At 44.8% G+C, this 15,987-nt stretch overlaps 1 protein-coding gene across 2 annotated transcripts; it reads right to left on the bottom strand.

The window, feature by feature from the left end:
• Positions 1-477: 477 nt before the first annotated feature.
• Positions 478-15,322, bottom strand: ARL2BP (ADP ribosylation factor like GTPase 2 binding protein). Of its 2 annotated transcripts, none has more exons than XM_054048814.1 (7): positions 15,181-15,322; positions 12,200-12,251; positions 9,700-9,761; positions 8,003-8,109; positions 5,972-6,057; positions 5,003-5,099; positions 478-4,177 (listed from the first exon to the last, which is right to left on the bottom strand). In XM_054048814.1, exons 2-7 carry the CDS (start codon positions 12,238-12,240, stop codon positions 4,079-4,081), a joined length of 492 nt encoding a protein of 163 aa, XP_053904789.1. In that variant the 5' UTR covers positions 12,241-12,251; positions 15,181-15,322; the 3' UTR covers positions 478-4,078. The 2 variants fall into 2 exon arrangements, with proteins under 2 accessions (XP_053904789.1, XP_053904788.1); XM_054048813.1 differs by lacking the exon at positions 15,181-15,322 and adding an exon at positions 12,846-13,087.
• Between the last annotated feature and the right edge of the window lie 665 nt (positions 15,323-15,987).

The raw sequence follows: 15,987 nt of genomic DNA, 5'->3' as shown, positions 1-15,987 counted from the left end.
GGGGAAACTGCAGTAGTTCCATTGACTTAAATGGAGCTATGCCAATTCCCACCAGCAAGGGATGTGGCCAGTCAAGTCCAACTTATGAACTTTAAGGGATTTGTGGAAGTGGGAGAGAAGGAAATCCTGAAAATGGCATTGGTACCCAATCAGATACAGACATCATCCTGGCTTTCCTTTGATATATTTGCTTGCTCAGGGTTTTTTAAAAGCTTAAATATAGTTTGGGCAACTTTCTCACTTACAGGGAAAATAGCTAAACATTCTTTTCCTACCTGTTTAGACCAAGCTCTGTCATTCTTCTATATGCAGTTGACTCCAGCTCTAAACTGATTCCAAGTTTTAGGATAAAAATACCAAAAAAAACCCCTCAAAAAAAGTTAAGATAAAATCTCTTTGGACACAAATAACGCTACACATTTGTTTGAGGAAAGAAATACTAAACTCTGAAAAGTAAATCAGACTTACACAGAGATATTGCATTTGTATGTAGAAATTTAATGTAATTGTTTTTTAAAAAAAACTGCATGAGAGATAAAATCAGAGACTCTAGTTACATGAATGTTGTAGAGATGGACAATAATGAAGATACTAGAGTGTAGGAAATATGCAGGGCAGAAACGGGCAAACACACTGGGCAGAAATTGTACTCATGGCAATGGGGAGTAAAAATAAAAAGTATTAGGTCCCAATGGTGCCCACACTGAAGTCTGTGGGGTTTTCCCATTGAAATACATGACAACAGGATTGGGAATTTAACAGCTGAACTATAAAGAAGGTTTGGATCAAACACGCTAAACTTTAACATAGGTTTAGCTCAGCATTTATATGTGACGAGTACCACGTGAAGACTGTTTAAATCAACAGATGTATACCTTGCACACATGTAATATGTATAGACTAATCAGCTCTCCTAACTACAACCATAGTTCTCTGCATACAACCAAACCAGCAACCTGCAGTTATAAACACTAGTTAGTTTGCTATTGCCCTTTTACACAATACACTAATCACAAAGGCTAGCTGAAAAATGGATTGGTGAGATTAGAGTGTAAAGTTCACAGTACAGATATACCAGAAAGGAGGAGGGAAAGTTGTGTTACAGACAGTGAATTTAGCTACTCTGGCATTCAGTGAACACTTTATAAAATTCCACATCCAGATAAGAACCACCCTAAGCTGTACCTTATAGGCTCTGACATTACAAGTTACCAAGCTATAAAATCACTGTATTTGGAAGAGAATAGTTTTGAGATGCTCATTTCCATCATTGCAAATGAGGAATAATCAGAGCAGTGGTAACAATAAAGGAATAAATACTTTTCCCCTCATCCCCAGTTCAACTACAAGAGCATTCACATTTGTAACTTTAATCAATTATTTCAATTCAACACTGAACAATGAATTGTTAAAAATGTTTCAGTAGGATTTTCTTTTAAAATCTGACAATCTCTTCCCAGTACAAAAACAATTTCAATATAATACACGTGTAAAAAGATGATACTGACAAAAGAATTCTAGCCCATACACTGAAATGAAAAGAATAGCCCGATTCAAATCTTCCACAAGCACTGTCTTTAAACCATGAGTATTTTCTTAGAGACTGTACAAGCTTTCCCAGCAGTTCCTCCAATAGATTCTTAGAACAGCTGGAGGAACTGCATTCAGCCTGGACCAGACATTTAACCTAACAGAATCTCTCTCATCTCCTCGTCCCAAAGTACCTGTGTGGTCTTGAGCGACGGATTACGTACCCCTGGGAAATACTGATCTTTATGGCAGAGATGGTAGGCAAAGCCTTGTAGCAAAATGGGAAACGCAGACATCTTCTGGGGGCAGAGCATAGGCTGGTGTAAACTGTCATTGTTATCAATGGAGCTATGACATTTTACACCAGATGATGCTCTGCCCTCACATCTTTAGAGTCTGATCCTGCAATTGGATCTATGTGGGCAGACACCAAGCCTACATGCAGTCCCATTGACTTCATTATATTGAGCTTCACCACAGGGCTCTGTCTGCAGGATTAGGAATTTATCTTTCAAACTATTATACTGTAACTAATATCTTTAACAAATGTCCACGTTACACTAGCACAGTATAAAAAAGTGATTCAGTTTAGCCTTTCGTTGCAAAGAGAATTAAGTTTAGCTTGTTTGATGTTCAATAAAGTAGAAAGCCAAGCGAATTACTTTTAATCAAAAAGCATTCAAACAAAGCATTTGGGATAATGCAGTTCCTTCTCTACAGCACATTCATAGAGATTTCTAAGTAAAAACTACTGGCTTGTGAAAACAACAAAGGATTCCTCTTGTGATTTTAAGATTGCTTCAGGATGTGGATTTTCCAAATCAAATCTGAGATCAGTAAATAGTTTATTGGAAGAGTTACAAAACCCTGAAGGGAAAGGTTTTTAAAAAGTGAATGTGTGGGAGGCTTCTAACAGAAATACTAGGACACCTCCAACAGCTGAACTGCAGAGTTATAACACTACACTGGAAATTTAAGCTCAATGAAGTTATTTGCTACTGTATTTTTAGGGATAGGACAGGCTAAGAAACTACAGTTGTTCTATAATACTGAAAGTCAGTGTCCACTCTACAAAAGTAGAGGAGTTTGAAAAGGTTTGTGGCCAGACCAAATTATAATATAAACATGGTTTATGCTTGCCTGTGTGGATAGGATTTTTTTTGTAACCATGTTAGAAAACTACATTTTAACTTCAGGGTGAAATCCCAGCCCTTTTGTAATTAATGGCAAAGCTCCCATTCACTTTAATACAGCCAGGATTTCACATGTAACCAGATGAACAAGTTTTCCATCTGCACAGCCAAAAACACTAGTACGTTATAACAACATTGATCTGCCGTGGCTTTGGTCTGTCTACACTAGGCTCTTGTTAGAAGTCTCCTAGTGGTTTGGCTGCACTGGTGCCAACAATGGGATTTTCCCTGCTGCTCACAGAAGATAGATGACATGGTGCTAAGAACACCAGGACCTCAGCTCTGTCTACATTAACACTCCCCTTGTCACTACTGGCTGGTGTAGCAGCACCCAGAGTGTTGCAGCAGTGGGAGGTTTCATAAAGAAGTCTATTGCAGACAGTTGTTGAGTACATCTCTGCTAGCAATTTTCTAATGTGTTTTTCAGTATCAGCGCAGCTGCTAGCAATGGTAATAGCTCCAGTATACACTGGGCACAAGCACTTTAATCAGCATATCACCTAGGGAGTTAGATGATGTGGTGGTAAAAATGCCTGTGCTTGATCTACACAACACCTTCTACCCCAGTAGCACCCACGCTGCATCGCTGTGGAAAAACAAGGTAAGAAAGTTCCTAATGTAGGCAAAGCTTATGTTTTACAGACATATTTGACCTGGTTAGTTCTCTAGTTTAGTTGGCGCCTACATGCAAAGCTGAACATTAGAGCTCTGGAAGTTCATCAGAGTGAGACTGGGTATCTGCCCATTGGTGGATCCTCTCCTGTCCCCCCAACAATTACCACAGAACTGAGAGAGAAATTCTCAAGCTAAAATATGTGCAAAATATATTCTGCATGTGTCACAACATATTCGTCCCCATAGACGAGCTGCAGCACTTCCAATCATACTGAAAAGATAGTTTTCAAAAACTGAAAGGTATTATGAGCATGGGAAGTCAGAGGTGGTGGAGCTGTAACCATCCTACCCAGAAAAGGTTAAATGATCATCCATATTATTACAGTCTTGTGGTTTTTTTTCTTTGAGTTTACATTTCTGGAGAGTGACATACCTGGGTTGTAATTTTAACCAATAGGAAACACATATACAGTCCCATTTAGTGAACTCCTTAATACAGAGTCCAAATTGGTTGGTGCGTATATCTTATCAGTGTATTGAAATCAGTTATTCTGGAAGGGCTGGAGTTATTTTCTTTTATGATCACTCAATGCGAACAGTAATTCACAAGAGCAGTTCAGAGGATCAGGCCTAGTGAGATGTAGTGAGGCAATCAGCTTCCATTACCACTGTAACCCTCCACTGCCCATAGTGTTTGGAATGTCCAAATGAAAGAAGCAGCACTCAGCGGCAGCTGTGAACTAGTGTCGTAAACTGTTCTGAGAAGAAGATATTGAGGACTTGCTTAAAGATGTCACCACTAACCCGCTGCTTAAATCCAGACCTCGACCTTCTTTTTCCTAAAAAAAGGGGCGGGGGGGAGAACAATACTCAGCTCAGTAAGGTTTCGGAACAAGCAGGTTTTCAATTTTAACAGATTAAGTAGGCACATTATAATCGGTATTATTAGCATTCTGCTTACTAAACCAAATACAGTACCGCACCTTGCAGCGTAACCCCACAAGTGCACAGAATTGGCTTCGGGGATGTGTAAAATCTACAGCTGAGTCTCCTCTTTCTCCCACTCTTATTTGTGGATGAATCCAGAAACTAACAAGGGAACGTGGGGGCTGCTGCTGTGTAAGTACCTTGGCTGATGTTTTCCCAGCTGTGGGTAGACTTAGGCACAGCTAAAAATCGGTGTACTCTCTGCTGGACTGGCCTAGGAAAGAAACCCCGTCAGGATTCCTTCTCCCTCCTAGTTACCAGTTTGGGGATGGGAAGGTGGGTAGGAATGTAGAAAAGGGTAAGAAAACCCCCAGACCCAGCCAGCCCGGAGAGAAAGGGAAACTGCAGTACAACCACTGCAAGAAGCAATGGATGGGACTTTAAAAAACCTCAACCAATGAAAGGGTACTGCAAAGATTCTGGATTCAACGATGCAGAAATGTGCATCACTGAGGAATTTCATCAGATAGTTGCTTCGTGCAGGTTTTCTACAAGAGTTATCAGATCTGCTTTTCAAGCCTATTAAACAGCTACACCATGAAGGCTACTTGCCCTTTGATCCTATATCTCTTGAATGAATGCTGTCACCCAACACTGCCTTCAATGCTATAATGCAGGAGCCATACAAAAGCAGCTACCACTGTGCTAATTAAAACAGAACAACCCAAAATACTTACAGCTCTGTAATCCAAGAACATTTCTTTGAATGCCAGAAAATCAGTAAATGTGAGAAGCATGTCAAATATATCACCTGCCATCTCGTCTTTGTGCTGTCTGTAAAGTGGGAGATTTATAGGTTTAATATAATTGTAAGATATGACATCAGATTTTAAAGGCACTCAGAGGTCAAATTTAGTACATAATTTAGGTTGTGCAAAAATCAAGATTTAAACAAGACCAATAGGAAGGTATTTAAAATTCTAACGTAAAACAGCTTTATTAAACAAATAAACAATCCCCTGTCGTGTCTGCAATCCAAACATCTGCAATCGCAACGTTCTATCTACCTAAGGTTTTTATATAGTTTTATTCTTTTTTATGAGAGTCCATTCCAATAGCATTGATTTTCTTATTCAGCAGAAGAAAATATGTTCCTTTAACAACTTCATTCTCCACATAATTAATTAAGCTAAATCTGAACAGCAGAAATTACTTTAAATTGAGAGTAACCCTCCAACAATGTCAAACAGAGACTTTTCACCAAAACTGAATTACTCTTTACATTCTTTAATAAAATAGGGATTGGGGTAAAGCCATTTATTTAGGCGGTTTCTGAAAGCCTAAGTACAGAAAACCTACTGGGTTTAATGCAAGTGGCCTTTTCACCCCAGGCTTCGAGTCCTGAATTGGGGAATAAGAGAAAGCAAGTTTAATGGTCTCATTCTGGTCTCAATTTCTGCCTGCCAAAAACCTTCCATACATTTTGGCACAACATTTCAAGTCAAGAGGCCTAGAATAGCACGGGATTGTGGACGTGAGGATGGAGGTGAACTACCAGAGTTGTACAGACAAACTCACATTTCCTTTTTTTAAACAAGAATCCCTTCCACAAAGGGAAAAAAATATCAAATCCTAGTTTGGTCCCAGGTACAAAATGGTTAATACAGAGAAAAGCACAAGAAAAATACCCCAAACCAAAGACTTACTGTAATGACACGGTGAAAGCAGCCATATTAAAACCAGGAATCCTGTCAAGTAGTTTTTCTTCTATGTATTTCTCTACTAAGCAGATCTAAAAGAGAGGACATAATCATAAATTCCACATACTGACTTTATAAAGGAGTGTGGTGTTCTCACATTCCTACATCTTATTCTCCATAGGCTTGTCTTCATTAGGCAAAATGCATCACAAATCCCATTGGATGGAACTTTCTGCACTTTCAATGATAGGCCAATGCTTTGCAATACCACCAAAGAGCCATCCTTAAGCATCTTTGCAAACACAGGTTGTAGAAGTAAACACCCTCTACTTGAAACTAATTTTAATTAATTTTAAGGAACTGACAACTGAGCTCCTCCAAACAATTTTTGTGGTCTTACAATCACTTTTTCTGACCCTTTTATAGATGTTTACTTTTTCCTGTTTGTACAAAACCCATACAATGAGGAAACTAACTATACAGAGGAAATTGAGAAACTGATTTTACATTGTGCTGTCAAATATATTAAGCAAACAGAAAAAAAACCCAGAAGCATTATTTTCCTTTAAGCTCAGTTATAGTAATCTTGTCTGTTATTTACAATAGTAGGTAAAAAAATTACAGACAGAAGTGTGATTTTCAACTTGATAGCATCCCTTTAATGATGATTGGTTCGGATTATACCATATAGTAGCAGAAAAAAATACTACACAAGTCTATTAATTTTGTATAGTGTTTTGTCCCACTTCCTTTACTGACCTCTATGCAATGGAACTTCTACCAATTCACTAGAGAAGAACACCGAACATATCAAATAATTTCCCCCTTAATTGCTAGTTAATGTATCAGCAGGGCTGTCCCTAGACGCTGTAGTGCCCTATGAACCCCCCCCCCCCGTGGGGGGAGGGGAAAGAGGGGCGGAGGCTGGCCCCAGGCCTCTGCGGGGGGAGGAAGAGGTCTGCACCCAAGGTCTGTGGGGGGCAGGAACAGGCTTGGGGGGCAGGGAGGGGAAACTGCCCCCCAGCACAAGCCAGCGGAGCAGAGCAGGTTGGGTCCGGGTCGCACCACTTCCTGCTGCCCGGTGATTGCAGGGCAGGCCCAACCCTGCACTCACAGGGCGGCGGGAAGTGGAGCAACCCGGCCCCAACCCGCTCCACTGCCATGGGACTTTGGGGGCAGGAGGGAACCACCCCCCAGCACTCACCGGCAGCGTGGCGGAGCGGGCTGGGGCCGGGTCGCTCCACTTCTCGCCGCCTGGTGAGTGCAGGGTGCGCCCGACCCCTGCTGCAGTCCCCCAGGATGTAGCTCAGGGGAAGGGGTGCAGTGGGGCTGGGGCGAAGCAGGGCCGGAAACTTTGGGGAAGAGGCGGGTAGGGGTGGTGCAGGGTCAGCTTTCCTGGCCTCAGCCGGCCGTGGGATTGGGCTGGCCGCTGGAGCAGCATGCAACTGCGTAGTTTGCTTATGGGTAAAGACGACCCTGTGTATCAGTCTAACTACAACCAGATCCTAATTGAGGGGGATAAAAAGTCTCATGCTTCAGAGTCACTATTAGAGATTAGGATGAGACCTTCATGGGGGACAGATATTCCCAAATCTGCTTACTGGTGGGCTTCTTGCACTTTCCTCTGAAGCATCTATAGCTGGGCACTGCCAGAGACACGAGACAGGCCTAGATGTTGAATCCAGTATGACAATTCCTATGGTCTTAGTGTACTAATCTAAATACAACTATACCCCACACAGTGGCTGCTAAACCAATCTTCCATTCAAAAGGCTTAAGCAGTTCTCAAAACACTTGTAGAAGATTCCTTGGCAAAACAGAAAAAAGTAATTTGGAACTCCAGAATATTTTTTGTTGCTTGCAGGCTACTGCTATACTTCAAGGACACCATAGCTAATAATTTAGATTTACTTGATTCTGATTGAACTTGTATTTTAAAAACAGAGGGGAAAAAAGAACCTAACAATGACTTTAAAAGACAAGCTAAGTACTCTGAGAAAAAAACACCCCCCCCCCCCCCCCAAAAAAAAATCTTACATATTCATTAAAAATAGAAGTGTAGATGAGCTTGTTTTCTTCTGTATCTTCAAATTCCCGGTAGTGTTTATCCATAAAGCTTCTTTGTATTAACTGGAAATCGTCATCTGAGCCACAATAAGTAAATTGCATATAGTTACATTCAATTTATCCACACATTGCAAGACAGTAACCACATTCACTAATGTTCTGTTCTAACAGCTCCTACTGCTGTAGCATGGAACCCCGCACATATGCACTTAGTCACAACAACAACACAGCTGTTGTTAGCTGGGCCAGCTTTAATTTCTGACCAATCTATGAGAATATATGGAGGCTGCTAGCAGAAGAGGTGTTGGTGCAGCAAAGAATGCTGCAGATTCAAATTCTGCTTCAGCCAAGTCAGCTGGGATGACCAGGATAGCAGCACGTTGATCTATGCTGCGAGTGTGGTACATTTAACGATGGGAAGAGACAGAATTTGCAAAAGGGAGCAAAACTGGTAGGGCACCTACTTGAACAATCCACTTTTCTAGTAAAGGTTTTCACATGTTCTCAATATTAAGGTCGTTCTTTAAAATTTACTTTTAATAAAGAGGCTGTTAGTTTTCAAATAATCAGGTTTTTTGTTCAGGTATGTGAGTTATTAGTGAACAAAAACTTTTTTTTTTTTTTAAAGACAAAGTATATTTTTCTTCCCTCCATTAGTTTTAAAAAAAAAGGCAATGGATTTTTCTTCAATTCAGGAAGAATATCGTCTCTGAAAATGAGTGCAGAAAGCTACAACCCTTAGAGGCCAATTTTTCAGTTATCAATGAGTGAAACTGGAGGAAGATAAAAGGGCAGGGAGTGGCACTTAATATATAAAATATATCATAACAGGTGCAAATATATATTACTCACTTACACATGGTGTTAAAATAAATCTGCACAAATCTCTAATCTCTTTTACAAATTAACCCACTCAAAACTGGTGAATTTGTTACCATTTCTCCAGATTCAGCTACACATATCACAAGGAGAGCAGCTGAGAGTGAAGAAAATACAAAACTTTATATGCATCCGAAGAAGTGGGCTGTAGTGCACGAAAGCTTATGCTCTAATAAATTCGTTAGTCTCTAAGGTGCCACAAGTACTCCTGTTCTTTTTGTGGATACAGACTAACACGGCTGTTACTCTGAAACGAAACTTTATGATTTCTTAGAAAGGTGTGTGAATAAGGAGGAAGATGTTAACTTGAAGAGGTTGATGACTGGTTAACACAATGAGCTCTCTCTTTCTCTTGGCATCTTGTAAATGCTCCTTATTCAATCTTGACCTCTTACTTCAAATTTCTGATTTGAGGATCTGGAATCTTTTATCCTCCCAAACCCACAGGGAAAAATGGCTGACTGCTCGTGGCATTCTTTGCACCAATAGATCCTAACACCTGAGGTTGTATGTGTGTAAGTTACTTACAACACAAAAAGCAAAATCAATTCATTTACCCAGAGGATAACTGGGATGTCATATGACGCTGAGGGACAGACAGCAGAGAGGACGGAAAGCCTTGGTTTTCACGTGAGAATTTATCAAGATTTTTATTTACCACAACTTTATCAATGAAGAGAGGGTTTCTAGTCTCCTCCACACACCTCTGTCAGTGAAGTTCAATCCTTATTTTGCATCTCAATATTTTTACTGCTCATTTTTAGGCATACCTAAATGCAGGAGCTTACCCATTATAATATCTTCTAAATACCCAACAACCGCATCAAATTCTGCATCTGAAGGAGAGGAGCTGAAAACAAAGAAAGGAAAGATTAATTTTTTAATGAAAGCCTAAAGACAAATTAGCACAATAACCCAGCCTGCAGATCAGAGAAGGGAATTATCTCCCAACTTCACATTATAAGAAATCTCATTGCACAGAAAACTTACTTAATAATAAAAAGTTTATTCCTGTAACAGGTAATCTTACTAGGTCTCCACTGTATACTAAAGGGGGTAGTTACTTATTGGAAAGAATTGTTTTACTGGGTATTTTTGTTAGTGTAATTAATCTCTTGGTGCAGAAGATATTTAAAAGTTTTGTTCAGAGCAATGGTTCTCCATCTTTTCCATACTGTGACCCTGTGTCACAACGAAGTTTCAGTACCCACCTCACAAAGGTGGTTGTAACTCTCCTGGAACTGTTCAAGACCCATCCGCAGAGGACCCTTTGGAGCACTCAGTCATATATTACCAGACTGCGTATATTTTTCATAGTGTAGCAAAGGTAAATGATGTAATTTATAGGAACGGTTAAATATTTCTCTCATGCAGTACACCACACTGGGGGTTTAGAATTAAATTTCGTAATCCCTTAATCTAAAAACATGGTGCTGCTGTCATTTTATAACAATAACATATGCTCGCTTTCAAATGGACTCCTTTAAATGAAGAAGCACATTAGCAGCCCTTCAAAAGTCTGGGTCCCTCTGGCAATGTTATATTGTGCAATTTGTTCATAGATACCAAACTCTCCCTGACCATGGCATTTTAGGGATGAACTTTACTTAAATAAATTCTCTAATGTATTAAGTGCACAGCAGGTTTTTCTCCCATATTGGGAATGCAAGCCTTGTTGCACATTTTTCTTGAACATATTTATCTTCAGCCATTCAATGAAGGCCCCACATAATTAATATACAAATTCCTCTCTGTCTCTCTCATGGGATGAAGGATATTGCTTTAGACTGTCTATTTACAAAAAATCCTTTAAAATGCTATTGCTGTTATCACCATTAGACCATCCATTATGCCTTTGCAGCTCAGACAAAGATAACACAAATGAATGGCAGAGTACATGATACAACACCAGAGGGCAGAGTGCCACAACAAGAGTAGCTTATAAACACCGTAGCTAAAGCATTAGCATCACATTTATGGTTCAAGACAATGGGGTAACTGTTTCTCACTTATGCACAAAAGCAGGAGACATTCATACCTAACTCCCAGTCTTTTCTTTAACAAGAATGATGGGCTACACCGATGAAAGAAGAAATATCTCTGTCAGTTTTGTATAGCTTGTTCTAACATAGTTTAAAAATTAGTTTTAGATTTGGTGTGGCAGTGAGTAGGGGAATTCTAATATTTTGTCTAGAAAAAAAATCTCTATTTTCTACTCATTCCAACCACAGCACTCATCAGTTAATAATACCAGAGCCCATAGTGCTGTGTAAGAATACATCTCTACATGCATCACGGTCTGCAAGGAACACATTCAAATACAACTTCCAACAACTGTAAACAGGGTAATAGAGAAAGTGAGAAATTATATGGTGGCAGGGGAGAGAAATTTTAAAGATACAGACATCCCTATAACTAAAGGGTCAGATCCTCAAAGTTATTAGGCTTCTAACTTCCACTGAAATCAACGGTGAGTTAGGTACCTAAATGTCTTTATGGATCTGGGCCACAATGCTTATTTTGGTCCTTCAGTGAGGGGAATGTCTGAGAGAACAGCATGATCAAGGAGGGGTTATCATCCTTCTGGATATCAAGGGAAGGTTCATGCAATTTTGAGTTCAATATTGCCTAAACTCTCACTTGTTATTATTACCTCTCTGGTGCATCACATTGTTCTGAAGTTCTTATATGAGTCTCTGTCTTCTCATCTATAATCATTCTTGGTTTTTTCCCTTTTCTATTTTTATTTATTTATTTAGGAAGATTTTACAAGTTAACAAATCCTTACCATGTAAATATCAGAATCAAAACAATCATTACACAACAGTTAGTTTTTGTTTAAAGAAAGATTATACAGGAATTTAGTCACCAGATCTTTCTATTTAACAAGGTGGTACAAGATTACAAAGTGAGAATCCTTACAACCCCTCTGTCGTTTCTAGTGATTTTATTAAACTAAATTAAATCTTTATGTACACAAGTTTAGCTCACCAGGCTTGTCTATCACATTTTAATATTAAAAAAACTGAAAAAGTAGGCGGCTGGGTTTTTTTTGCAGGTGAATACACTTTGAATTTTGAATAAAAGGTAACCAAATATATAAGTATTTGTCCTCTGTCTATTTTGCCAGGTATATAATTGGCGTGTTAATTTTTCCATAATCACAACCTCCCATGTTTTTTTGAACCATTCCTCTAAAGTTGGGCTGTTATTCTTTGTCCAAAGAGGCTACAGTGGAGCTATTTTTAACTAGTAAAAATGCTGATATGGAATCTGGCTTATACTTACATGGACACACCAAAGTTTTCTTCTTCTAAAGTCTCCATCATTTCTGCATCACCTGTTGCACCAAACAAATTTTTAGATAAGAATTAAAATGTTTTCTATATCAGCAATGTGTTTATTTTTTAAACAATATATTACTTTTAGCACACATACAGCTTAAATCTTCAAAGTTATCGACGAACATTGACTAGTTAGCCATAAGACAATCATTAAATACAAGACCTGCATCTTGTAGGATTTTGTGATCTCATTTAGGCATATTCTTCCATGACTACTGAGTTCTCTGCTTCTCCTCTAATACTCTGAATCCTTTAGTTACCTTCACTGACTATAGGAGAACAGGCCTACAGAAATTTGCTTAAGCCACGAAAATGGTTTCAGTTGATACCTGGCACCAAAGCACATACCACTGGCCACTGTCAGAGCCAGGATATGGGAACTAGATAGATCTTCAGTATGATCCAGTCGGGAAATGTCAATGTTCTCATGTATCATGTATTCTGTTCAATAAATCCAGTGCATTGAGGTCTGGGCAGACACCCCAGGCCGACACCCCAGGCCTAGTGTATCCCAGAGCACACAGCGAGCGCTACCCTGGACCATCACCTGGGTGCTGAATGGACGAGGTCTTTTCAAACCAATTACTGACCCTTGTGGGCATGGCAAGCAGAGGGGGACCCAGCCCTTCCAGGTTCGCTGTGCTGGGGGTCCTGGAGTTGTGCAGGGCAGGGTCCGAGCCTGGGCTCGCTGTGCTGGGGTCTCTCAGAGCTGTGCGGGCCGGGAGGATGATCCCAGGCTCGCTGAGGGCTCGGCTCTGTGCATCCAGGACAGGCTGCAGCACAGTCTCCTCGGCGCTGCACGAACCAGACAGGCAAGGGAACGGGGAGCTCCTCCGGGGGCCAGGCGGGGCCCATGGTCCTGTCCCTCCCCCCCGTTAGAGACACTCCCACTGCTGTCAATCCGGGGGGGAGGGGCAGGACCAGGGCCCATCCTGCTCTGCTTGTACTGTGCCCTGAGACCCCGCTGGCTCCCTCCCCACCGCCCACCACTTGCTCCTCTCGGCCTGCCCGCTGGTCGGCCGAGGGCTCCGCTCCACCTCCTGGCCTCACCCTCCACCTTCTCTCTTCCTCCTGGACAGACCCCAGTGCACCTCTGGCTCCGGACAGTCTCTGCTTCCCACCACCTGTGGGGGCCTGTCTGTCTCCCTGGAGCTGAGCCCCCTGGCACTGGGGCAGAAGCCTGGCCAGTCTCAGTCAGTTTGGGGGAGACAATGTGGGGAGCTTGGCTGGGCCCCTCCAGGCAAGTGGGTTCTGAGGGAGCCTGGCTGGGGCAGGCGCTGGCCTGGCTGATCGCTCCACTCCCGAGGGGCCAGAGCGATTCCCGGCCCCCGGACCAACCCTGGTGGCTCAGCTCAGCAGACACAGTCGCCTCCCAGCAGGGCCAGTGAGTGCGGCTGGGAGGCAGGGCGTGGGGAAGGGGGTCTCTGGGTGGGTGCTGGGCTGTGAGGGGGCAGGGAAGAGCTGTGTGTTGGGGCACTAGGAAGTGGGGGTTCTGTGGGGGTGCTGGGCTGTGAGGGGGCAGGGAAGAGCTGTGTGTGTTGGGGCACTAAGCAGTGGGGGTTCTGTGTGTTGGGGCACTAGGCAGTGGGGGAGTTGCGCTGGGAGGGGGCAGGGAAGATCTGTGTGTGTTGGGGCACTAGGCAATGGGGGTTCTGTGGGGTGCTGGGCTGGGAGGGGGCAGGGAAGAGCTGTGTGTGTTGGGGCACTAAGCAATGGGGGTTCTGTGGGGTGCTGGGCTGTGAGGGGGCAGGGAAGAGCTGTGTGTGTTGGGGCACTAGGCAATGGGGGTTCTGTGGGGTGCTGGGCTGTGAGGGGGCAGGGAAGAGCTGTGTGTGTTGGGGCACTAAGCAGTGGGGGTTCTGTGTGTTGGGGCACTAGGCAGTGGGGGAGTTGCGCTGGGAGGGGGCAGGGAAGAGCTGTGTGTGTTGGGGCACTAGGCAATGGGGGTTCTGTGGGGTGCTGGGCTGGGAGGGGGCAGGGAAGAGCTGTGTGTGTTGGGGCACTAGGCAATGGGGGTTCTGTGGGGTGCTGGGCTGGGAGGGGGCAGGGAAGAGCTGTGTGTGTTGGGGCACTAGGCAGTGGGGGTTCTGTGGGGGGTGTTGGGCTGGGAGGGGGCAGGGAAGAGCTGTGTGTGTTGGGGCACTAGGCAATGGGGGTTCTGTGGGGTGCTGGGCTGTGAGGGGGCAGGGAAGAGCTGTGTGTGTTGGGGCACTAGGCAATGGGGGTTCTGTGGGGTGCTGGGCTGTGAGGGGGCAGGGAAGAGCTGTATGTGTTGGGGCACTAGGCAATGGGGGTTCTGTGGGGTGCTGGGCTGTGAGGGGGCAGGGAAGAGCTGTGTGTGTTGGGGCACTAGGAAGTGGGGGTGCTGGGCAGTGGGGGAGTTGCGCTGGGAGGGGGCAGGGAAGAGCTGTGTGTGTTGGGGCACTAGGCAGTGGGGGTTCTGTGGGGGGTGTTGGGCTGGGAGGGGGCAGGGAAGAGCTGTGTGTGTTGGGGCACTAGGAAGTGGGGGTGCTGGGCAGTGGGGGAGTTGCGCTGTGAGGGGGCAGGGAAGAGCTGTGTGTGTTGGGGCACTAGGGGTGCTGGGCAGGGCGCTGTGCATTTGTGGGTGGGTCTGGGGGGCTCTGGCCATAGGGAGTCGGGGGCGGGGGGGCTGGGTGGCGCGACATGGGCCTGCGCCCAGGGGAAGGGACACGCTGGCAGCCCAGGGCCGGTGTATCCGGGCGGCCCATTGTGCGCCTGGCACTGCCGGTGTGTAACTAGTGCCCCATTGCCCCTGGCCGCCCCTCGCTCCCGGGACCGACCCCCGCTCCATTGCTCTCCTGGGGGCCCACAAAAGGCTCATGCGGCCCTGGCCCGGGGTATCAGCCCCTCCCCCATGGGGGCCCCGCCCCTCGGGACATGCGGGACCCCGGGCCCCCCCCGTACCTGGCTGCCGGGGGCCGCCGCGCTCGCTCGAGCTGGGGAGGCCTCCCCATAGAGTCCGTTAGCCACGCCACGCCCTTCCGTCGCCTAGGCAACACTCCCTTCCGCCACGCGCCACCCCGCAGCCAATGCGGCAGCAGAGCCAATGAGAGCGCGAGGCTGGGGCTGCGCAGCGCGCGACGCCCGGCCCGGCCGGGGAGGGGGCGCGCTGCCGCCGCCGCCGAGACGCGGCGGTGCAGGACCCCGCCGTGGAGCTGCAGCTACAGCAGCCGCCCAGCCCCAGCCCGCCCCGTTCGGCGCTGGGCCTGCTGGGGAGCAGGGTCCCGGGGAGAACGAGCACGTGCGGGGCGGGGCTGGGCTCCCGGCGCCACCTCCTTCCCCTGCCACCCGGGCCCACGCCGCACCCCGCGGCGCTGCACCAACAGCCGGGCCACGGGCAAGAAAAGGGAGCGGAGCGGAGCGGATAGCACCACGGAAGCAAAGGGGTCCAGCTGAGCTGGTGTTACTACCCCCCGCCTTTCAAACGTCCCCACTCAGCTCTTCCCAAAATCCGACAATGGGCACGTTTTAAAAGAATAACGAATATGCTGTTTATACTTTCCGGTGCCAGGAAGGGGACTACTCATTTAAAAAAAATCCCATTCTCACCTAATCCCATTACACCAGGAGCTGAGGCTTTAAGGAAAAACACACAAGACTCAGTAAAATCACACTTCTGCTGGCACCCTAGCTACTTCCTCTCACGCCTGGTCTACCTGGGGGGGAATCGATTTAAGATACACAAGAATAGTGTAGCTGAAGTCAATGTAT

Source organism: Malaclemys terrapin, chromosome 14 (assembly GCF_027887155.1).
Source record: "Malaclemys terrapin pileata isolate rMalTer1 chromosome 14, rMalTer1.hap1, whole genome shotgun sequence".
NCBI classification, from domain to species: domain Eukaryota; kingdom Metazoa; phylum Chordata; order Testudines; family Emydidae; genus Malaclemys; species Malaclemys terrapin.
Note: the sequence above shows the minus strand (reverse complement) of the source record. Positions and strands in the feature narration are given on the sequence as shown.

Bases quoted from the DNA above. Each gene is read 5' to 3' on its own strand.
- ARL2BP (XM_054048814.1), bottom strand. From the start codon at position 12,240: ATGATGGAGACTTTAGAAGAAGAAAACTTTGGTGTGTCCAT. The intron at 6,058-8,002 runs GTAAGATTTTTT...CCTCTCTTTTAG, and splicing joins CTTCTATTTTTAATGAATAT to ATCTGCTTAGTAGAGAAATA. The intron at 4,178-5,002 runs GTAAGTATTTTG...CCCTTTTTTTAG, and splicing joins TGTTCTTGGATTACAGAGCT to GAAAAAGAAGGTCGAGGTCT.